The 25,147-nt window shown below is 52.7% G+C and overlaps 1 protein-coding gene across 3 annotated transcripts in view; it reads right to left on the bottom strand.

The window, feature by feature from the left end:
- Positions 1-25,147, bottom strand: part of CHRNB1 (cholinergic receptor nicotinic beta 1 subunit) — a 101,345-nt gene that overhangs the window by 45,514 nt on the left and 30,684 nt on the right. Inside the window, exon 2 of one of the 3 annotated variants that reach the window (XM_069767591.1) lies at positions 19,873-20,012. The exons of 1 other annotated variant lie outside the window; for it this stretch is intronic. In XM_069767591.1, coding sequence (XP_069623692.1) covers positions 19,873-20,012 — 140 coding nt within the window. Of the gene's footprint in view, positions 1-17,031; positions 17,128-19,872; positions 20,013-25,147 lie in introns of those variants that run through there. One more of the 3 variants, XM_069767593.1, reaches the window with a different exon arrangement.

Here is a 25,147-nt window from a genome sequence, read left to right as displayed (position 1 = left end):
AGTGGCAGCTCTTACTGGGGCAATAGAATGGGGATAACATGGCGCCCTCTAGTGACAGCTCTTACTGGGGCAATAGAATGGGGATAACATGGCGCCCTCCAGTGACAGCTCTTACTGGGGCAATTGAATGGGGATAACATGGCGCCCTCTAGCGCAAGCTCTTACTGGGGCAGTAGAATTGGGATAACATGGCGCCCTCTAGCGGAAGCTCTTACTGGGGCAGTAGAATGAGGATGACATGGCGCCCTCTAGTGGCAATTCTTCCTGGGGCAGTAGAATGAGGACAACATGGTGCCCTCTAGTGGCAGCTCTTACTGGTGTAGTAGAATGAGGATAACATGGCGCCCTCTAGCGGCAGCTCTTACTGGGGCCATGGAATGAGGATAACATGGCGCCTTCTAGTGGCAGCTCTTACTGGGGAAATAGAATGGGGATAACATGGCGCCCTCTAGTGACAGCTCTTACTGGGGCAATAGAATGAGGATAACATGGCGCCCTCTAGTGACACCTCTTACTGGGGCAATAGAATGGGGATAACATGGCGCCCTCTAGCGGCAGCTCTTCCTGGGGCAATAGAATGAGGATAACATGGCGCCCTCTAGCAGAAGCTCTTCCTGGGGCAGTAGAATGGGGATAACATGGCGCCCTCTAGCTGCAGCTCTTACTGGGAAGTAGAATGGGGATAACATGGCGCCCTCTAGCGGCAGCTCTTCCTGGGGCAGTAGAATGGGGATAACATGGCGCCCTCTAGCGGAATCTCTTACTGGGGCAGTAGAATGTGGATAACATGGCGCCCTCTAGTGACAGCTTTTACTGGGGCAGTAGAATGGGGATAACATGGCGCCCTCTAGCGGAAGCTCTTACTGGTAGAGTAGAATGAGGATGACATGCGCCCTCTAGCGGCAGCTCTTACTGGGGCAATAGAATGGAGATAACATGGCGCCCTCTAGCGGAAGCTCTTCCTGGGGCAGTAGAATGGGGATAACATGGCGCCCTCTAGTGACAGCTCTTACTGGGGCAGTAGAATGGGGATAACATGGCGACCTCTAGTGGCAGCTCTTACTGGGGCAGTAGAATGAGGATAACATGGCGACCTCTAGCGACAGCTCTTACTGGGGCAGTAGAATGGGGATAACATGGCGACCTCTAGCGACAGCTCTTACTGGGGCAATAGAATGGGGATAACATGGCGCCCTCTAGCGACAGCTCTTACTGGGGCAATAGAATGGGGATAACATGGCGCCCTCTAGCGGCAGCTCTTACTGGGGCAGTAGAATGGGGATAACATGGTGCACTCCAGCGACAGCTCTTACTGGGGCAATAGAATGGGGATAACATGGCGCCCTCTAGCGGAAGCTCTTCCTGGGGCAGTAGAATGGGGATAACATGGCGCCCTCTAGTGACAGCTCTTACTGGGGCAGTAGAATGGGGATAACATGGCGACCTCTAGTGGCAGCTCTTACTGGGGCAGTAGAATGAGGATAACATGGCGACCTCTAGCGACAGCTCTTACTGGGGCAGTAGAATGGGGATAACATGGCGACCTCTAGCGACAGCTCTTACTGGGGCAATAGAATGGGGATAACATGGCGCCCTCTAGCGGAAGCTCTTCCTGGGGCAGTAGAATGGGGATAACATGGCGCCCTCCAGCGACAGCTCTTACTGGGGCAATAGAATGGGGATAACATGGCGCCCTCTAGCGGAAGCTCTTCCTGGGGCAGTAGAATGGGGATAACATGGCGCCCTCTAGTGACAGCTCTTACTGGGGCAGTAGAATGGGGATAACATGGCGACCTCTAGTGGCATCTCTTACTGGGGCAGTAGAATGAGGATAACATGGCGACCTCTAGCGACAGCTCTTACTGGGGCAGTAGAATGGGGATAACATGGCGACCTCTAGCGACAGCTCTTACTGGGGCAATAGAATGGGGATAACATGGCGCCCTCTAGCGGAAGCTCTTCCTGGGGCAGTAGAATGGGGATAACATGGCGCCCTCTAGTGACAGCTCTTACTGGGGCAGTAGAATGAGGATAACATGGCGCCCTCTAGTGGCAGTTCTTACTGGGGCAGTAGAATGAGGATAACATGGCGACCTCTAGCGACAGCTCTTACTGGGGCAATAGAATGGGGATAACATGGCGACCTCTAGCGACAGCTCTTACTGGGGCAATAGAATGGGGATAACATGGCGCCCTCTAGCGGAAGCTCTTCCTGGGGCAGTAGAATGGGGATAACATGGCGCCCTCTAGTGACAGCTCTTACTGGGGCAGTAGAATGGGTATAACATGGCGACCTCTAGTGGCAGCTCTTACTGGGGCAGTAGAATGAGGATAACATGGCGCCCTCTAGCGGAAGCTCTTACTGGTGCAGTAGAATGGGGATAACATGGTGCCCTCTAGTGGCAGCTCTTACTGGGGCCATAGAATGAGGATAACATGGCGCCCTCTAGCGGAAGCTCTTACTGGTGCAGTAGAATGGGGATAACATGGCGCCCTCTAGTGGCAGCTCTTACTGGGGCCATAGAATGAGGATAACATGGCGACCTCTAGTGGCAGCTCTTACTGGGGCCATAGAATGAGGATAACATGGCGCCCTCTAGCGGAAGCTCTTACTGGTGCAGTAGAATGGGGATAACATGGTGCCCTCTAGTGGCAGCTCTTACTGGGGCCATAGAATGAGGATAACATGGCGACCTCTAGCGGAAGCTCTTACTGGGGCCATAGAATGAGGATAACATGGCGCCTTCTAGCGGCAGCTCTTACTGGGGAAGTAGAATGAGGATAACATGGCGCCCTCTAGTGGCAGCTCTTACTGGGGCAGTAGAGTGAGGATAACATGGCGCCCTCTAGCGGAAGCTCTTACCTGGGCAGTAGAAGGAGGATAACATGGTGCCCTCTAGCGGAAGCTCTTACTGGTGTAGTAGAATGGGGATAACATGGCGCCCTCTAGCGGAAGCTCTTACTGGGGCAGTAGAATGGGGATAACATGGCGCCCTCTAGTGGCAGCTCTTACTGGGGCCATAGAAAGAGGATAACATGGCGCCCTCTAGCGGCAGCTCTTACTGGGGCCATAGAATGAGGATAACATGGCGCCTTCTAGTGGCAGCTCTTACTGGGGCAATAGAATGGGGATAACATGGCGCCCTCTAGTGACAGCTCTTACTGGGGCAATAGAATGGGGATAACATGGCGCCCTCTAGCGGCAGCTCTTCCTGGGGCAGTAGAATAAGGATAACATGGCGCCCTCTAGCGGCAGCTCTTACTGGGGCCATAGAAAGAGGATAACATGGCGCCCTCTAGCGGCAGCTTTTACTGGGGCAGTAGAATGTGGATAACATGGCGCCCTCTAGCGGCAGCTCTTACTGGGGCAATAGAATGGGGATAACATGGCGCCCTCTAGCGGCAGCTCTTACTGGGGCAATAGAATGGGGATAACATGGCGCCCTCTAGCGGCAGCTCTTCCTGGGGCAGTAGAATGGGGATAACATGGCGCCCTCTAGCGGAAGCTCTTACTGGGGCAGTGGAATGGGGATAACATGGCGCCCTCTAGTGGCAGCTCTTACTGGGGCCATAGAAAGAGGATAACATGGCGCCTTCTAGTGGCAGCTCTTACTGGGGCAATAGAATGGGGATAACATGGCGCCCTCTAGTGACAGCTCTTACTGGGGCAATTGAATGGGGATAACATGGCGCCCTCTAGCGCAAGCTCTTACTGGGGCAGTAGAATTGGGATAACATGGCGCCCTCTAGCGGAAGCTCTTACTGGGGCAGTAGAATGGGGATAACATGGCGCCCTCTAGTGGCAATTCTTCCTGGGGCAGTAGAATGAGGACAACATGGTGCCCTCTAGCTGCAGCTCTTACTGGGGCAATAGAATGGGGATAACATGGCGCCCTCTAGCGGCAGCTCTTACTGGGGCAGTAGAATGGGCGGCACGGTGGCGCAGTGGTTAGCACTGCAGCCTTGCAGCGCTGGAGTCCTGGGTTCGAACCCCACCAAGGACAAGATCTGCAAAGAGTTTGTATGTTCTCTCCGTGTTTGCGTGGGTTTCCTCCGGGCACTCCGGTTTCCTCCCACATTCCAAAGACATACTGATAGGGAATTTAGATTGTGAGCCCCATCTGGGACAGCGATGATAATGTGTGCAAAAAATGTAAAGCGCTGCGGAATATGTTAGCGCTATATAAAAATAAAGATTATTATTATTATTATTATAGAATGGGGATAACATGGTGCCCTCTAGCGACAGCTCTTACTGGGGCAATAGAATGGGGATAACATGGCGACCTCTAGCGACAGCTCTTACTGGGGCAATAGAATGGGGATAACATGGCGCCCTCTAGCGGAAGCTCTTCCTGGGGCAGTAGAATGGGGATAACATGGCGCCCTCTAGTGACAGCTCTTACTGGGGCAGTAGAATGGGGATAACATGGCGCCCTCTAGTGGCAGCTCTTACTGGGGAAATAGAAGGAGGATAACATGGCGCCCTCTAGCGGAAGCTCTTACTGGTGCAGTAGAATGGGGATAACATGGCGCCCTCTAGTGGCAGCTCTTACTGGGGCCATAGAATGAGGATAACATGGCGCCCTCTAGCGGAAGCTCTTACTGGTGCAGTAGAATGGGGATAACATGGCGCCCTCTAGTGGCAGCTCTTACTGGGGCCATAGAATGAGGATAACATGGCGCCCTCTAGCGGAAGCTCTTACTGGTGTAGTAGAATGGGGATAACATGGTGCCCTCTAGTGGCAGCTCTTACTGGGGCCATAGAAAGAGGATAACATGGCGCCCTCTAGCGGCAGCTCTTACTGGGGCCATAGAATGAGGATAACATGGCGCCTTCTAGTGGCAGCTCTTACTGGGGCAATAGAATGGGGATAACATGGCGCCCTCTAGTGACAGCTCTTACTGGGGCAATAGAATGGGGATAACATGGCGCCCTCTAGCGGCAGCTCTTCCTGGGGCAGTAGAATGAGGATAACATGGCGCCCTCTAGCAGAAGCTCTTCCTGGGGCAGTAGAATGAGGATAACATGGCGCCCTCTAGCGGAATCTCTTACTGGGGCAGTAGAATGTGGATAACATGGCGCCCTCTAGTGGCAGCTCTTACTGGGGCAATAGAATGGGGATAACATGGCGCCCTCTAGCGGCAGCTCTTACTGGGGCAATAGAATGGGGATAACATGGCGCCCTCTAGCGGCAGCTCTTCCTGGGGCAGTAGAATGGGGATAACATGGCGCCCTCTAGCGGCAGCTCTTACTGGGGCAATAGAATGGGGATAACATGGCGCCCTCTAGCGGCAGCTCTTCCTGGGGCAGTAGAATGGGGATAACATGGCGCCCTCTAGTGACAGCTCTTACTGGGGCAGTAGAATGGGGATAACATGGCGCCCTCTAGCGGAAGCTCTTACTGGGGCAGTAGAATGGGGATAACATGGCGCCCTCTAGTGACAGCTCTTACTGGGGCAGTAGAATGGGGATAACATGGTGCCCTCTAGCGGCAGCTCTTCCTGGGGCAGTAGAATGGGGATAACATGGCGCCCTCTAGTGACAGCTCTTACTGGGGCAGTAGAATGGGGATAACATGGCGCCCTCTAGCGGAAGCTCTTACTGGGGCAGTAGAATGGGGATAACATGGCGCCCTCTAGTGACAGCTCTTACTGGGGCAGTAGAATGGGGATAACATGGCGACCTCTAGCGGAAGCTCTTACTGGGGCAGTAGAATGGGGATAACATGGCGCCCTCTAGTGACAGCTCTTACTGGGGCAGTAGAATGGGGATAACATGGCGACCTCTAGCGGAAGCTCTTACTGGGGCAGTAGAATGGGGATAACATGGCGCCCTCTAGTGACAGCTCTTACTGGGGCAGTAGAATGGGGATAACATGGCGCCCTCTAGCGGAAGCTCTTACTGGGGCAGTAGAATGGGGATAACATGGCGCCCTCTAGTGACAGCTCTTACTGGGGCAGTAGAATGGGGATAACATGGCGACCTCTAGCGGAAGCTCTTACTGGGAGAGTAGAATGAGGATGACATGGCGCCCTCTAGTGACAGCTCTTACTGGGGCAGTAGAATGGGGATAACATGGCGCCCTCTAGTGACAGCTCTTACTGGGGCAGTAGAATGGGGATAACATGGCGCCCTCTAGCGGAAGCTCTTACTGGGGCAGTAGAATGAGGATAAAATGGCGCCCTCTAGCGGAAGCTCTTACTGGGGCAGTAGAATGGGGATAACATCGTGCCCTCTAGTGGCAGCTCTTCCTGGGGCAGTAGAATGGGGATAACATGGCGCCCTCTAGCGGCAGCTCTTACTGGGGAAGTAGAATGAGGATAACATGGCGACCTCTAGCGGAAGCTCTTACTGGGGCAGTAGAATGAGGATAAAATGGCGCCCTCTAGCGGAAGCTCTTACTGGGGCAGTAGAATGGGGATAACATCGTGCCCTCTAGTGGCAGCTCTTCCTGGGGCAGTAGAATGGGGATAACATGGCGCCCTCTAGTGACAGCTCTTACTGGGGCAGTAGAATGGGGATAACATGGCGACCTCTAGCGGAAGCTCTTACTGGGAGAGTAGAATGAGGATGACATGTCGCCCTCTAGTGACAGCTCTTACTGGGGCAGTAGAATGGGGATAACATGGCGCCCTCTAGTGACAGCTCTTACTGGGGCAGTAGAATGGGGATAACATGGCGCCCTCTAGCGGAAGCTCTTACTGGGGCAGTAGAATGAGGATAAAATGGCGCCCTCTAGCGGAAGCTCTTACTGGGGCAGTAGAATGGGGATAACATCGTGCCCTCTAGTGGCAGCTCTTCCTGGGGCAGTAGAATGGGGATAACATGGCGCCCTCTAGTGGCAGCTCTTACTGGGGCAGTAGAGTGAGGATAACATGGCGCCCTCTAGCGGAAGCTCTTACCTGGGCAGTAGAATGGGGATAACATGGCGCCCTCTAGCGGAAGCTCTAACTGGGGCAGTAGAATGGGGATAACATGGCGCCCTCTAGCGGAAGCTCTAACTGGGGCAGTAGAATGGGGATAACATGGCGCCCTCTAGCGGCAGCTCTTACTGGGGCAGTAAAATGAGGATAACATGGCGCCCTCTAGCGGAAGCTCTTACTAGGGCAGTAGAATGAGGATAACATGGCGCCCTCTAGTGGCAGCTCTTACTGGGGCAGTAGAGTGAGGATAACATGGCGCCCTCTAGCGGCAGCTCTTACTGTGGCAGTAGAATGGGGATAACATGGCGCCCTCTAGCGGCAGCTCTTACTGAGGCAGTAGAATGAGGATAACATGGCGCCCTCTAGCGGCAGCTCTTACTGGGGCAGAAGACTGGGGATAACATGGTGCCCTCTAGTGGCAGCTCTTACTGGGACAGTACAATGGGGATAACATGGTGCCCTCTAGTGGCAGCTCTTACTGGGGCAGTAGAATGAGGATAACATGGCGCCCTCTAGTGGCAACTCTTACTGTGGCAGCAGAATGAGGATAACATGGCGCCCTCTAGCGGAAGCTCTTACTAGGGCAGTAGAATGAGGATAACATGGCGCCCTCTAGTGGCAGCTCTTACTGGGGCAGTAGAGTGAGGATAACATGGCGCCCTCTAGCGGCAGCTCTTACTGTGGCAGAAGAATGGGGATAACATGGTGCCCTCTAGCGGCAGATCTTACTGAGGCAGTAGAATGAGGATAACATGGCGCCCTCTAGCGGCAGCTCTTACTGGGGCAGAAGACTGGGGATAACATGGCGCCCTCTAGCGGCAGCTCTTACTGGGGCAGAAGACTGGGGATAACATGGCACCCTCTAGTGGCAGCTCTTACTGGGGCAGTAGAATGGGGATAACATGGTGCCCTCTAGTGGCAGCTCTTACTGGGGCAGAAGACTGGGGATAACATGGTGCCCTCTAGTGGCAGCTCTTACTGGGGCAGAAGACTGGGGATAACATGGTGCCCTCTAGCGGCAGCTCTTACTGGGGCAGTAGAATGAGGATAACATGGCGCCCTCTAGTGGCAACTCTTACAGTGGCAGCAGAATGAGGATAACATGGTGCCCTCTAGCGGCAGCTCTTACTGGGGCAGAAGACTGGGGATAACATGGTGCCCTCTAGTGGCAGCTCTTACTGGGGCAGTAGAATGGGGATAACATGGTGCCCTCTAGTGGCAGCTCTTACTGGGGCAGAAGACTGGGGATAACATGGTGCCCTCTAGTGGCAGCTCTTACTGTGGCAGCAGAATGAGGATAACATGGTGCCCTCTAGTGGCAGCTCTTACTGGGGCAGTAGAATGAGGATAACATGGCGCCCTCTAGTGGCAACTCTTGCAGTGGCAGCAGAATGAGGATAACATGGTGCCCTCTAGCGGCAGCTCTTACTGGGGCAGAAGACTGGGGATAACATGGTGCCCTCTAGTGGCAGCTCTTACTGGGGCAGTAGAATGGGGATAACATGGTGCCCTCTAGTGGCAGCTCTTACTGGGGCAGAAGACTGGGGATAACATGGTGCCCTCTAGTGGCAGCTCTTACTGGGGCAGTAGAATGAGGATAACATGGCGCCCTCTAGTGGCAACTCTTACAGTGGCAGCAGAATGAGGATAACATGGTGCCCTCTAGCGGCAGCTCTTACTGGGGCAGAAGACTGGGGATAACATGGTGCCCTCTAGTGGCAGCTCTTACTGGGGCAGTAGAATGGGGATAACATGGTGCCCTCTAGTGGCAGCTCTTACTGGGGCAGAAGACTGGGGATAACATGGTGCCCTCTAGTGGCAGCTCTTACTGGGGCAGTAGAATGAGGATAACATGGCGCCCTCTAGTGGCAGCTCTTACTGGGGCAGAAGACTGGGGATAACATGGTGCCCTCTAGCGGCAGCTCTTACTGGGGCAGTAGAATGAGGATAACATGGCGCCCTCTAGTGGCAGCTCTTACTGGGGCAGAAGACTGGGGATAACATGGTGCCCTCTAGCGGCAGCTCTTACTGGGGCAGTAGAATGAGGATAACATGGTGCCCTCTAGTGGCAGCTCTTACTGGGGCAGAAGACTGGGGATAACATGGGGCCCTCTAGCGGCAGTTCTTACAGGGGCAGTAGAATGGGGATAACATGGCGCCCTCTAGCGGCAGCTCTTACTGTGGCAGTAGAATGAGGATAACATGGCGCCCTCTAGCGGCAGCTCTTACCTGGGCAGTAGAATGGGGATAACATGGCGCCCTCTAGCGGCAGCTCTTACTGAGGCAGTAGAATGAGGATAAAATGGCGCCCTCTAGCGGCAGCTCTTACTGGGGCAGTAGAATGGGGATAACATGGCGCCCTCTAGCGGCAGCTCTTACTGGGGCAGTAGAATGGGGATAACATGGCGCCCTCTAGCGGCAGCTCTTACTGAGGCAGTAGAATGAGGATAACATGGCGCCCTCTAGCGGAAGCTCTTACTGAGGCAGTAGAATGAGGATAACATGGCGCCCTCTAGCGGCAGCTCTTACTGGGGCAGTAGAATGGGGATAACATGGCACCCTCTAGTGGCAGCTCTTACTGGGGCAGTAGAGTGAGGATAACATGGCGCCCTCTAGCGGAAGCTCTTACCTGGGCAGTAGAATGGGGATAACATGGCGCCCTCTAGCGGAAGCTCTAACTCGGGCAGTAGAATGGGGATAACATGGCGCCCTCTAGCGGAAGGTCTAACTGGGGCAGTAGAATGGGGATAACATGGCGCCCTCTAGCGGCAGCTCTTACTGGGGCAGTAGAATGAGGATAACATGGCGCCCTCTAGCGGAAGCTCTTACTAGGGCAGTAGAATAGGGATAACATGGCGCCCTCTAGCGGAAGCTCTAACTGGGGCAGTAGAATGGGGATAACATGGCGCCCTCTAGCGGCAGCTCTTACTGGGGCAGTAGAATGAGGATAACATGGCGCCCTCTATCGGAAGCTCTTACTAGGGCAGTAGAATAGGGATAACATGGCGCCCTCTAGCGGAAGCTCTAACTGGGGCAGTAGAATGGGAATAACATGGCGCCCTCTAGTGGCAGCTCTTACTTTGGCAGTAGAATGGGGATAACATGGCGCCCTCTAGCGGAAGCTCTAACTCGGGCAGTAGAATGGGGATAACATGGCGCCCTCTAGCGGCAGCTCTTACTGGGGCAGTAGAATGGGAATAACATGGCGCCCTCTAGCGGCAGCTCTTACTGGGGCAGTAGAATGGGGATAACATGGCGTCCTCTAGCGGCAGCTCTTACTGTGGCAGTAGAATGAGGATAACATGGCGTCCTCTAGCGGAAGCTCTAACTGGGGCAGTAGAATGGGGATAACATGGCGCCCTCTAGTGGAAGCTCTAACTCGGGCAGTAGAATGGGGATAACATGGCGCCCTCTAGCGGAAGGTCTAACTGGGGCAGTAGAATGGGGATAACATGGCGCCCTCTAGCGGCAGCTCTTACTGGGGCAGTAGAATGAGGATAACATGGCGCCCTCTAGCGGAAGCTCTTACTAGGGCAGTAGAATAGGGATAACATGGCGCCCTCTAGCGGAAGCTCTAACTGGGGCAGTAGAATGGGAATAACATGGCGCCCTCTAGTGGCAGCTCTTACTGGGGCAGTAGAATGGGGATAACATGGCGCCCTCTAGCGGCAGCTCTTACTGTGGCAGTAGAATGACGATAACATGGCGTCCTCTAGCGGCAGCTCTTACTAAGGCAGTAGAATGAGGATAACATGGCGTCCTCTAGCGGCAGCTCTTACTGGGGCAGTAGAATGAGGATAACATGGCGCCCTCTAGCGGCAGCTCTTACTGGGGCAGAAGACTGGGGATAATATGGTGCCCTCTAGCGGCAGCTCTTACTGGGGCAGTAGAATGGGGATAACATGGCGCCCTCGAGCGGCAGCTCTTACTGTGGCAGTAGAATGAGGATAACATGGCGCCCTCTAGTGGCAGTTCTTACTGGGGCAGTAGAATGAGGATAACATGGCGCCCTCTAGCGGAAGCTCTTACTGGGGCAGTAGAATGGGGATAACTTGGCGCCCTCTAGCGGCAGCTCTTACTGGGGCAGAAGACTGGGGATAACATGGTGCCCTCTAGTGGCAGCTCTTACTGGGGCAGTAGAATGGGGATAACATGGCGCCCTCTAGCGGCAGCTCTTACTGAGGCAGTAGAATGAGGATAACATTGCGCCCTCTAGCGGCAGCTCTTACTGAGGCAGTAGAATGGGGATAAGATGGCGCCCTCTAGCGGCAGTTCTTCCTGGGGCAGTAGAATGAGGATAACATGGCGCCCTCTAGCGGCAGCTCTTACTGGGGCAGTAGAATGAGGATAACATGGCGCCCTCTAGCGGCAGCTCTTACTGAGGCAGTAGAATGGGGATAACATGGCGCCCTCTAGCGGCAGCTCTTACTGGGGCAGAAGACTGGGGATAACATGGTGCCCTCTAGTGGCAGCTCTTACTGGGGCAGTAGAATGGGGATAACATGGCGCCCTCTAGCGGCAGCTCTTACTGGGGCAGTAGAATGAGGATAACATGGCGCCCTCTAGCGGCAGCTCTTACTGTGGCAGTAGAATGAGGATAACATGGCGCCCTCTAGCGGCAGCTCTTACTGGGGCAGTAGAATGGGGATAACATGGCGCCCTCTAGCGGCAGCTCTTACTGAGGCAGTAGAATGAGGATAACATGGCGCCCTCTAGCGGCAGCTCTTACCTGGGCAGTAGAATGGGGATAACATGGCGCCCTCTAGCGGCAGCTCTTACTGGGGCAGAAGACTGGGGATAACATGGCGCCCTCTAGCGGCAGCTCTTACTAGGGCAGTAGAATAGGGATAACATGGCGCCCTCTAGTGGCAGCTCTTACTGGGGCAGTAGAATGTGGATAACATGGCGCCCTCTAGCGGCAGCTCTTACTGTGGCAGTAGAATGAGGATAACATGGCGCCCTCTAGCGGCAGCTCATACTGGGGCAGTAGAATGGGGATAACATGGCGCCCTCTAGCGGCAGCTCTTACTGGGGCAGTAGAATGAGGATAATGTGGTGCCCTCTAGCGGCAGCTATTCCTGGGGCAGTAGAATGAGGAAAACATGGCGCCCTCCAGCGGCAGCTCTTACTGGGACAGTAGAATGAGGAAACATGGCGACCCCTCGCGGAAGCCCTTACTGGGGCAGTAGAATGAGGAAAACATGGCGACCCCTCGCGGAAGCCCTTACTGGGGCAGTAGAATGGGGATAACATGGTGCCCTCTAGCGGAAGCTCTTACTGGTGTAGTAGAATTGGGATAACATGGCGCCCTCTAGCGGAAGCCCTTACTGGGGCAGTAGAATGGGGATAACATGGTGCCCTCTAGCGGCAGCTCTTACTGGGGCAGTAGAATGAGGAAAACATGGCGACCTCTCGCGGAAGCCCTTACTGGGGCAGTAGAATGAGGAAACATGGCGCCCTCTAGCGGAAGCCCTTACTGGGGCAGTAGAATGGGGATAACATGGTGCCCTCTAGCGGCAGCTCTTCCTGGGGCAGTAGAATGGGGATAACATGGCGCCCTCTAGCGGAAGCTCTTACTGGGGCAGTAGAATGAGGATAACATGGCGCCCTCTAGCGGAAGCTCTTCCTGGGGCAGTAGAATGGGGATAACATGGCGCCCTCTAGCGGCAGCTCTTATTGGGGCAGTAGAATGAGGATAACATGGCGCCCTCTAGCTGCAGCTCTTCCTGGGGCAGTAGAATGGGGATAACATGGTGCCCTCTAGCGGCAGCTCTTCCTGAGGCAGTAGAATGAGGAAAACATGGCGACCTCTCGCGGAAGCCCTTACTGGGGCAGTAGAATGGGGATAACATGGTGCCCTCTAGCGGCAGCTCTTCCTGGGGCAGTAGAATGGGGATAACATGGCGCCCTCTAGCGGAAGCTCTTACTGGGGCAGTAGAATGAGGATAACATGGCGCCCTCTAGCGGCAGCTCTTCCTGGGGCAGTAGAATGGGGATAACATGACGTCCTCTAGCGGCAGCTCTTATTGCGGCAGTAGAATGAGGATAACATGGCGCCCTCTAGCTGCAGCTCTTCCTGGGGCAGTAGAATTAGGATAACATGGTGCCCTCTAGCTGCAGCTCTTCCTGGGGCAGTAGAATTAGGATAACATGGTGCCCTCTAGCGGAAGCTCTTACTGGGGCAGTAGAATGGGGATAACATGACGTCCTCTAGCGGCAGCTCTTATTGCGGCAGTAGAATGAGGATAACATGGCGCCCTCTAGCTGCAGCTCTTCCTGGGGCAGTAGAATGGGGATAACATGGCGCCCTCTAGCTGCAGCTCTTCCTGGGGCAGTAGAATTAGGATAACATGGTGCCCTCTAGCTGCAGCTCTTCCTGGGGCAGTAGAATTAGGATAACATGGCACCCTCTAGCGGAAGCTCTTACTGGGGCAGTAGAATAGGGATAACATGGCGCCCTCTAGCGGCAGCTCTTCCTGGGGCAGTAGAATGAGGAAAACATGGCGCCCTTTAGCCGCAGCTCTTCCTGGGGCAGTAGAATGGGGATAACATGGCGCCCTCTAGCGGAAGCTCTTACTGGGGCAGTAGAATGGGGATAACATGGCACCCTCTAGCGGCAGCTCTTGCTGGGGCAGTAGAATGGGGATAACATGGCGCCCTCTAGTGGAAGCTCTTACTGGGGCAGTAGAATGGGGATAACATGGTGCCCTCTAGCGGCAGCTCTTCTTGGGGCAGTAGAATGGGGATAACATGGCGCCCTCCAGCGGCAGCTCTTCCTGGGGCAGTAGAATGGGGATAACATGGCGCCCTCTAGCGGAAGCTCTTACTGGGGCAGTAGAATGGGGATAACATGGCGCCCTCTAGCGGCAGCTCTAACTGGGGCAGTAGAATGAGGATAACATGGCGCCCTCTGGTGACAGCTCTTACTGGGGCAGAAGAATGGGGATAACATGGCGCCCTCTGGTGACAGCTCTTACTGGGGCAGTAGAATGAGGATAACATGGCGCCCTCTAGTGGCAGCTCTTACTGAGGCAGTAGAATTAGGATAACATGGCGCACTCTAGCGGCAGCTCTTCCTGGGGTAGTAGAATGGGGATAACATGGCGCTCTCTAGCGGAAGCTCTTGCTGGGGCAGTAGAATGAGGATAACATGGCGCCCTCTAGCGGCAGCTCTTCCTGGGGTAGTAGAATGGGGATAACATGGCGCCCTCTAGCGGAAGCTCTTACTGGGGCAGTAGAATTAGGATAACATGGCGCACTCTAGTGGCAGCTCTAACTGAGGCAGTAGAATGAGGATAACATGGCGCCCTCTAGCGGCTGCTCTTCCTGGGGTAGTAGAATGGGGATAACATGGCGCCCTCTAGCGGAAGCTCTTACTGGGGCAGTAGAATGAGGATAACATGGCGCCCTCCAGCGGCAGCTCTTCCTGGGGCAGTAGAATGGGGATAATATGGCGCCCTCTAGTGGCAGCTCTTCCTGGGGCAGTAGAATGGGGATAGAATGGCGCCCTCTAGCGGCAGCTCTTACTGGGGCAGTAGAATGGGGATAACATGGCGCCCTCTAGCGGAAGCTCTTACTGGGGCAGTAGAATGAGGATAACATGGCGCCCTCTAGCGGCAGCTCTTACTGGGGCAGTAGAATGGGGATAATATGGCGCCCTCTAGCGGCAGCTCTTACTGGGGCAGTAGAATGGGGATAACATGGCGCCCTCTAGCGGCAGTTCTTACTGGGGCAGTAGAATGGGGATAATATGGCGCCCTCTAGTGGCAGCTCTTTCTGGGGCAGTAGAATGGGCATAGAATGGCGCCCTCTAGTGACAAATCTTCCTAGGGCAGTAGAATGGGGATAATATGGCGCCCTCTAGTGGCAGCTCTTACTGGGGCAGTAGAATGAGGATAACATGGCGCCCTCTAGCGGAAGCTCTTACTGGGACAGTAGAATGGGGATAACATGGCGCCCTCTAGCGGAAGCTCTTACTGGGGCAGTAGAATGGGAATAACATGGCGCCCTCTAGTGACAGCTCTTACTGGGGCAGTAGAATGGGGATAACATGGTGCCCTCTAGCGGAAGCTCTTACTGGGGCAGTAGAATGGGGATAATATGGCGCCCTCTAGCGGCAGCTCTTCCTGGGGCAGTAGAATGGGGATAACATGGTGCCCTCTAGTGGCAGCTCTTACTGGGGCAGTAGAATGGGGATAACATGGCGTCCTCTAGTGGCAGCTCTTACTGGGGCAGTAGAATGGGGATAACATGGCGTCCTCTAGTGGCAGCTCTTACTGGGGCAGTAGAATGGGGATAACATGGCGTCCTCTAGTGACAAATCTTCCTGGGGCAGTAGAATGGGGATAATATGGCGCCCTCTAGCGGAAGCTCTTACTGGGGCAGTAGAATGGGGATAACATGGCGCCCTCTAGCGGCAGCTCTTACTGGGGCAGTAGAATGGGGATAATATGGCACCCTCTAGTGGCAGCTCTTACTGGGGCAGTAGAATGGGGATAATATGGCGCCCTCTAGCGGAAGCTCTTACTGGGGCAGTAGAATGGGGATAACATGGCACCCTCTAGTGGCAGCTCTTACTGGGACAGTAGAATGGGGATAATATGGCGCCCTCTAGCGGAAGCTCTTACTGGGGCAGTAGAATGGGGATAACATGGCGCCCTCTAGCGGCAGCTCTTACTGGGGCAGTAGAATGGGGATAATATGGCACCCTCTAGTGGCAGCTCTTACTGGGGCAGTAGAATGGGGATAACATGGTGCCCTCTAGTGGCAGCTCTTACTGGGGCAGTAGAATGGGGATAACATGGCGTCCTCTAGTGGCAGCTCTTACTGGGGCAGTAGAATGGGGATAACATGGCGTCCTCTAGTGGCAGCTCTTACTGGGGCAGTAGAATGGGGATAACATGGCGTCCTCTAGTGACAAATCTTCCTGGGGCAGTAGAATGGGGATAATATGGCGTCCTCTAGTGGCAGCTCTTACTGGGGCAGTAGAATGGGGATAACATGGCATCCTCTAGTGGCAGCTCTTACTGGGGCAGTAGAATGGGGATAACATGGCGCCCTCTAGCGGATGCTCTTACTGGGGCAGTAGAATGGGGATAACATGGCGCCCTCTAGCGGAAGCTCTTACTGGGGCAGTAGAATGGGAATAACATGGCGCCCTCTAGAGGCAGCTCTTCCTGGGGCAGTAGAATGGGGATAATATGGCGCCCTCTAGAGGCAGCTCGTACTGGGACAGTAGAATGGGGATAATATGGCGCCCTCTAGCGGAAGCTCTTACTGGGGCAGTAGAATGGGGATAACATGGCGCCCTCTAGCGGCAGCTCTTACTGGGGCAGTAGAATGGGGATAATATGGCGGCCTCTAGTGGCAGCTCTTACTGGGGCAGTAGAATGGGCATAGAATGGTGCCCTCTAGTGACAACTCTTCCTGGGGCAGTAGAATGGGGATAACATGGCGCCCTCTAGCGGAACCTCTTACTGAGGCAGAATGGGGATAACATGGCGCCCTCTAGCGGAACCTCTTACTGGGGCAGTAGAATCAGGATAACATGGCGCCCTCTAGCGGAAGCTCTTACTGGGGCAGTAGAATCAGGATAATATGACGCCCTCTAGTGACAGCTCTCGCTGGGGCAGTAGAATGAGGATAACATGGCGACCTCTAGCGGCAGCTCTTACTGGGGCAGTAGAATGAGGATAACATGGCGCCCTCTAGTGACAGCTCTCGCTGGGGCAGTAGAATGAGGATAACATGGCGCCCTCTAGCGGATGCTCTTACCTGGGCAGTAGAATGGGGATAACATGGCGCCCTCTAGTGACAGCTCTCGCTGGGGCAGTAGAATCAGGATAACATGGCGACCTCTAGCGGCAGCTCTCGCTGGGGCAGAAGAATGAGGATAACATGGCGCCCTCTAGTGACAGCTCTCGCTGGGGCAGTAGAATGAGGATAACATGGCGCCCTCTAGCGGAAGCTCTTACCTGGGCAGTAGAATGAGGATAACATTTCGCCCTCTAGCAGAAGCCCTTCTGGGGCAGTAGAATTGGGATAATACAGGTAGATCAGGTGCAACATAGACTAAAATCATACATCAACTGTAAAACCACTCACGTCATTTATGCCTTAATATGCTCATGTCCCTGCATTTATGTAGGTCAGACCTCGCAGGAGTTACGCCGGAGAATGCAGGGTCATTTCTCTACTATTAACATGGCGGCCGCTGACAGCCGGAAGGGTAAGACGCTTACCACAGTGGCCTCCCACTACCTACTTCACCATGGTGGTAGCTATGCCAACACTAAGATAATTGGCCTGGAACATGTTAAGGGCTCTGGGAGGGGTGGTTCCCTACACAAGCGGCTCTTACAAGTGGAGTCTCGGTGGATCTATCTGCTTAACTCTATAGCGCCTCAGGGCATTAATGAGGATCTCCTTTTTACTGGTTTTCTGGGCTTGTTAATTCCTGTATGACTTTCTAAATCGGACTCCCTCTTGCTTGATCCATTAGTGACGGATGATTCTCTGACTGGATTCTGCGGTTGGATGGCTATTCGAGAAGGTCTCCCTCAAAGTTTCGCTTCTATGGTTGGATGTACTGGATACTTCATATATTTCTGGAATGGATAACATCGGGACCTGTGACGTATTTTTGTGGAATGGGATGGAATGGCGGGGATTTTCCCCTTCTCCCAATGGATCTTCATCATTGTGAACTATTTTGGGGACACTAGTGGTATCTTATGGACTATAAGCTCTATGGAGGGTTGGCTACTTCTATCGTGGATGGCAGGCTATGTTATATTGGCATTCTTGTATTATATTTTTTGTTAGTATTGTGTTTTTTGTATTATGGCATTTGTGTATAGTTAAAAGGGGTTTAGTTTGAGTTATGTGATTTGGGATATTTGGGAAGTGTTTTTTGTTTTTTTCATATTTATTTTTATTTCTTTTTATTTATTTTTTTTTTCATTTTCATTTGGGTGTTTAATTTTCAGATTGTATGTAATTATTGTTTTAATCATATGTTTTTCTTCCAGTATTAGGGGTCTTGGTTTGGCCAGATTTTTTCCTGTTTTCCTCTTTTTTCTTTTCTTACGTAGTCGCCATATGCCACGATATGCCTCTGTAGGCGATTCTCCTTCTTTTTCTCCCTGCTCCGATGCGGACCGCCGGCTATAGTTCCGGCGCGTGCGCACTGGAACAGTATGGGCAGAGACGTCTGCCCTTTTTCGGCATCCCCTATCGTGTGCGCAAGCGCGATTACATCGTTCCTTTGACCTTCCTCCATGCTTGTTCCGGTCTCTTCATTTCCGGGTCAGAGGCGGCCACACACCGGTGCGCGCTTACGGCCGTTCTATTCAAGATATAAGGACGGAGGTTTTACTTGGTAAGTTATCACCCCTGACGAAGCGGTCGTTGTAACAGCGATACGCGTTGGGTTCTCCCATCCTTTGGTCCTGATCCACGCATTGGTTGCCGGAGTTACCCTCCTTATTATAGGTGCTTCTTTTGGGTACTCTATGCACGCTGCTGGGGTTAATTGCTTTGTGGGTAGCCTTACTAGGGGCAATGGCCATGTTCTATCCACCCTTCAGTAGGGACGGATCTTGCTATCTCTTATACTTTTGCCCATGTGTTGGCTCTATCATTAGGCTTGTGGCCGTGCCTTGGATTTCCCCACTGGGATGGAATAACAGGTTTTGTATATACTTGCATTGATCAATCCCAGCCGTGCCTCTATATTTGTGTATTTGTGTTAGGCACCATGCGCTATCTATACCATTTATGAGATATTATTTTGGACAGGCCTCATGGGGGAGTTGTTTTGTGTATTTTTAACTGTTTTTAATCACTTTTGTTACCAATAAAGCTGTCTTTTGTTTCATATACCTTATTGGTGGTGTGCAGATTATATTGTGGCTTCTTTTCCTTTTGTTTCGAATCGGGATAATATGGCGCCCTCTAGTGACAGCTCTCTCTGGGGCAGTAGAATGGGGGTAATATGGCGCCCTCTAGTGACAGCTCTCTCTGGGGCAGTAGAATGGGGGTAATATGGCGCCCTCTAGTGACAGCTCTCTCTGGGGCAGTAGAATGGGGGTAATATGGCGCCCTCTAGTGACAGCTCTCTCTGGGGCAGTAGAATGGGGGTAATATGGCGCCCTCTACTGACGGCTCTCTCTGGGGCAGTAGAATCGGGATAATATGGCGCCCTCTAGTGACGGCTCTCTCTGGGGCAGTAGAATGGGGGTAATATGGCGCCCTCTACTGACGGCTCTCTCTGGGGCAGTAGAATGGGGGTAATATGGCGCCCTCTACTGACGGCTCTCTCTGGGGCAGTAGAATCGGGATAATATGGCGCCCTCTACTGACGGCTCTCTCTGGGGCAGTAGAATGGGGGTAGTATGGCGCCCTCTACTGACGGCTCTCTCTGGGGCAGTAGAATCGGGATAATATGGCGCCCTCTACTGACGGCTCTCTCCGGGGCAGTAGAATCGGGATAATATGGCGCCCTCTACTGACGGCTCTCTCTGGGGCAGTAGAATGGGGATAATATGGCGCCCTCTACTGACGGCTCTCTCCGGGGCAGTAGAATCGGGATAATATGGCGCCCTCTACTGACGGCTCTCTCCGGGGCAGTAGAATGGGGGTAATATGGCGCCCTCTACTGACGGCTCTCTCCGGGGCAGTAGAATGGGGATAATATGGCGCCCTCTACTGACGGCTCTCTCTGGGGCAGTAGAATGGGGATAATATGGCGCCCTCTACTGACGGCTCTCTCCGGGGCAGTGCTATGGGGATAATATGGCGCCCTCTACTGACGGCTCTCTCTGGGGCAGTGCTATGGGGAGAGCATGGTGGCCCCTAGCAGCAGCTCTGTCTGGGGCAGCATTATTGGGTTATCACGGTAACCGCTCTTTCCTGGGTATTTCGGCATGCAATCTATCTTCTTACCAGGCTGATGAGCTGGGACAAGACCATCCCAACCTGGACGGTCACCTTCTCCTGGGGGTCCCTCGTAGGTCGAACATCAGCATTGTAACCTTCAAATAATTTGTCTCTCAGCGATCCCTCACTATTAGCAGCTCTCACCCCTGTCAATAAGAGATGTGTCACATGATCAGGTCATGCTGGGAGTTGTAGTATTTCATGTACATAGCAGAAGATAATTGCATTTTACTCATTCGTGGGGTTGGATCATGTTGGGGGTAGTAGTGCTCTCTATCTAGTGTGCAATAGAATTTTATTAGAGATACTGCAGAGACTAAACTGAAAGGGATCAAAGATGGAGGGAGAAACACAATCAATACTACAAGGGACTGCGAATATCAGCCAACATGGCGAGCTACAGAGAGAAAGACCACCGGGTACCACCAGTGTGAGCGATGAGATAGTGTAAGAAAGACCACTGGGAACCACCAGTGTGAGCGATCAGATACTATAAGAAAGACCACCGGGTACCACCAGTGTGAGCGATCAGATAGTGTAAGAAAGACCACCGGGTACCACCAGTGTGAGCGATCAGATACTATAAGAAAGACCACCGGGTACCACCAGTGTGAGCGATGAGATACTATAAGAAAGACCACCGGGTACCACCAGTGTGAGCGATGAGATACTATAAGAAAGACCACCGGGCACCACCAGTGTGAGCGATGAGATACTATAAGAAAGACCACCGGGTACCACCAGTGTGAGCGATCAGATACTATAAGAAAGACCACCGGGCACCACCAGTGTGAGCGATCAGATAGTGTAAGAAAGACCACCGGGCACCACCAGTGTGAGCGATCAGATAGTGTAAGAAAGACCACCGGGTACCACCAGTGTGAGCGATGAGATACTATAAGAAAGACCACCGGGCACCACCAGTGTGAGCGATCAGATACTATAAGAAAGACCACCGGGTACCACCAGTTTGAGCGATCAGATACTATAAGAAAGACCACCGGGTACCACCAGTGTGAGCGATGAGATACTATAAGAAAGACCACCGGGTACCACCAGTGTGAGCGATCAGATAGTGTAAGAAAGACCACCGGGTACCACCAGTGTGAGCGATCAGATAGTGTAAGAAAGACCACCGGGTACCACCAGTGTGAGCGATCAGATACTATAAGAAAGACCACCGGGCACCACCAGTGTGAGCGATGAGATACTATAAGAAAGACCACCGGGTACCACCAGTGTGAGCGATGAGATACTATAAGAAAGACCACCGGGTACCACCAGTGTGAGCGATGAGATACTATAAGAAAGACCACAGGGTACCACCAGTGTGAGCGATGAGATACTATAAGAAAGACCACCGGGTACCACCAGTGTGAGCGATGAGATACTATAAGAAAGACCACCGGGTACCACCAGTGTGAGCGATGAGATACTATAAGAAAGACCACCGGGTACCACCAGTGTGAGCGATGAGATACTATAAGAAAGACCACAGGGTACCACCAGTGTGAGCGATCAGATAGTGTAAGAAAGACCACCGGGTACCACCAGTGTGAGCGATCAGATAGTGTAAGAAAGACCACCGGGTACCACCAGTGTGAGCGATCAGATAGTGTAAGAAAGACCACCGGGTACCACCAGTGTGAGCGATCAGATACTATAAGAAAGACCACCGGGCACCACCAGTGTGAGCGATGAGATACTATAAGAAAGACCACCGGGTACCACCAGTGTGAGCGATGAGATACTATAAGAAAGACCACCGGGTACCACCAGTGTGAGCGATGAGATACTATAAGAAAGACCACAGGGTACCACCAGTGTGAGCGATGAGATACTATAAGAAAGACCACCGGGTACCACCAGTGTGAGCGATGAGATACTATAAGAAAGACCACCGGGTACCACCAGTGTGAGCGATGAGATACTATAAGAAAGACCACCGGGTACCACCAGTGTGAGCGATGAGATACTGTAAGAAAGACCACCGGGTACCACCAGTGTGAGCGATCAGATAGTGTAAGAAAGACCACCGGGTACCACCAGTGTGAGCGATCAGATAGTGTAAGAAAGACCACCGGGTACCACCAGTGTGAGCGATCAGATAGTGTAAGAAAGACCACCGGGTACCACCAGTGTGAGCGATGAGATACTATAAGAAAGACCACCGGGCACCACCAGTGTGAGCGATCAGATACTATAAGAAAGACCACCGGGCACCACCAGTGTGAGCGATCAGATACTATAAGAAAGACCACCGGGCACCACCAGTGTGAGCGATGAGATACTATAAGAAAGACAACTGGGAACCACCAGTGTGAGCAATCAGATACTATAAGAAAGACCACCGGGTACCACCAGTGTGAGCGATCAGATACTATAAGAAAGACAACTGGGAACCACCAGTGTGAGCGATGAGATACTATAAGAAAGACCACCGGGTACCACCAGTGTGAGCGATGAGATACTATAAGAAAGACCACCGGGTACCACCAGTGTGAGCGATGAGATACTATAAGAAAGACCACCGGGTACCACCAGTGTGAGCGATCAGATACTATAAGAAAGACCACCGGGTACCACCAGTGTGAGCGATGAGATACTATAAGAAAGACCACTGGGTACCACCAGTGTGAGCGATCAGATAGTGTAAGAAAGACCACCGGGTACCACCAGTGTGAGCGATCAGATACTATAAGAAAGACCACCGGGTACCACCAGTGTGAGCGATCAGATAGTGTAAGAAAGACCACCGGGTACCACCAGTGTGAGCGATGAGATACTATAAGAAAGACCACCGGGCACCACCAGTGTGAGCGATCAGATACTATAAGAAAGACCACCGGGTACCACCAGTGTGAGCGATCAGATACTATAAGAAAGACCACCGGGCACCACCAGTGTGAGCGATGAGATACTATAAGAAAGACCACCGGGCACCACCAGTGTGAGCGATCAGATAGTGTAAGAAAGACCACCGGGTACCACCAGTGTGAGCGATCAGATACTATAAGAAAGACCACCGGGTACCACCAGTGTGAGCGATCAGATAGTGTAAGAAAGACCACCGGGTACCACCAGTGTGAGCGATGAGATACTATAAGAAAGACCACCGGGCACCACCAGTGTGAGCGATCAGATACTATAAGAAAGACCACCGGGTACCACCAGTGTGAGCGATCAGATACTATAAGAAAGACCACCGGGCACCACCAGTGTGAGCGATCAGATAGTGTAAGAAAGACCACCGGGTACCACCAGTGTGAGCGATCAGATACTATAAGAAAGACCACCGGGTACCACCAGTGTGAGCGATCAGATAGTGTAAGAAAGACCACCGGGCACCACCAGTGTGAGCGATGAGATACTATAAGAAAGACCACCGGGTACCACCAGTGTGAGCGATCAGATAGTGTAAGAAAGACCACCGGGTACCACCAGTGTGAGCGATCAGATACTATAAGAAAGACCACCGGGCACCACCAGTGTGAGCGATCAGATACTATAAGAAAGACCACCGGGTACCACCAGTGTGAGCGATCAGATACTATAAGAAAGACCACCGGGCACCACCAGTGTGAGCGATGAGATACTATAAGAAAGACCACCGGGTACCACCAGTGTGAGCGATCAGATAGTGTAAGAAAGACCACCGGGCACCACCAGTGTGAGCGATCAGATAGTGTAAGAAAGACCACCGGGCACCACCAGTGTGAGCGATCAGATAGTGTAAGAAAGACCACCGGGTACCACCAGTGTGAGCGATCAGATACTATAAGAAAGACCACCGGGTACCACCAGTGTGAGCGATGAGATACTATAAGAAAGACCACCGGGTACCACCAGTGTGAGCGATCAGATACTATAAGAAAGACCACCGGGCACCACCAGTGTGAGCGATGAGATACTATAAGAAAGACCACCGGGCACCACCAGTGTGAGCGATCAGATAGTGTAAGAAAGACCACCGGGTACCACCAGTGTGAGCGATCAGATACTATAAGAAAGACCACCGGGTACCACCAGTGTGAGCGATCAGATAGTGTAAGAAAGACCACCGGGTACCACCAGTGTGAGCGATGAGATACTATAAGAAAGACCACCGGGCACCACCAGTGTGAGCGATCAGATACTATAAGAAAGACCACCGGGTACCACCAGTGTGAGCGATCAGATACTATAAGAAAGACCACCGGGCACCACCAGTGTGAGCGATCAGATAGTGTAAGAAAGACCACCGGGTACCACCAGTGTGAGCGATCAGATACTATAAGAAAGACCACCGGGTACCACCAGTGTGAGCGATCAGATAGTGTAAGAAAGACCACCGGGCACCACCAGTGTGAGCGATGAGATACTATAAGAAAGACCACCGGGTACCACCAGTGTGAGCGATCAGATAGTGTAAGAAAGACCACCGGGTACCACCAGTGTGAGCGATGAGATACTATAAGAAAGACCACCGGGCACCACCAGTGTGAGCGATCAGATACTATAAGAAAGACCACCGGGTACCACCAGTGTGAGCGATCAGATACTATAAGAAAGACCACCGGGCACCACCAGTGTGAGCGATGAGATACTATAAGAAAGACCACCGGGTACCACCAGTGTGAGCGATCAGATAGTGTAAGAAAGACCACCGGGCACCACCAGTGTGAGCGATCAGATACTATAAGAAAGACCACCGGGTACCACCAGTGTGAGCGATGAGATACTATAAGAAAGACCACCGGGTACCACCAGTGTGAGCGATCAGATACTATAAGAAAGACCACCGGGCACCACCAGTGTGAGCGATCAGATACTATAAGAAAGACCACCGGGTACCACCAGTGTGAGCGATCAGATAGTGTAAGAAAGACCACCGGGTACCACCAGTGTGAGCGATCAGATACTATAAGAAAGACCACCGGGTACCACCAGTGTGAGCGATCAGATAGTGTAAGAAAGACCACCGGGTACCATCAGTGTGAGCGATCAGATAGTGTAAGAAAGACCACCGGGTACCACCAGTTTGAGCGATCAGATACTATAAGAAAGACCACCGGGCACCACCAGTGTGAGCGATGAGATACTATAAGAAAGACCACCGGGCACCACCAGTGTGAGCGATCAGATACTATAAGAAAGACCACCGGGTACCACCAGTGTGAGCGATCAGATACTATAAGAAAGACCACCGGGTACCACCAGTGTGAGCGATGAGATACTATAAGAAAGACCACCAGGCACCACCAGTGTGAGCGATCAGATACTATAAGAAAGACCACCGGGT

The sequence above is a fragment of the Ranitomeya imitator genome, chromosome 4 (assembly GCF_032444005.1).
Source record: "Ranitomeya imitator isolate aRanImi1 chromosome 4, aRanImi1.pri, whole genome shotgun sequence".
Taxonomy (NCBI): Eukaryota; Metazoa; Chordata; class Amphibia; order Anura; family Dendrobatidae; genus Ranitomeya; species Ranitomeya imitator.
Note: the sequence above shows the minus strand (reverse complement) of the source record. Positions and strands in the feature narration are given on the sequence as shown.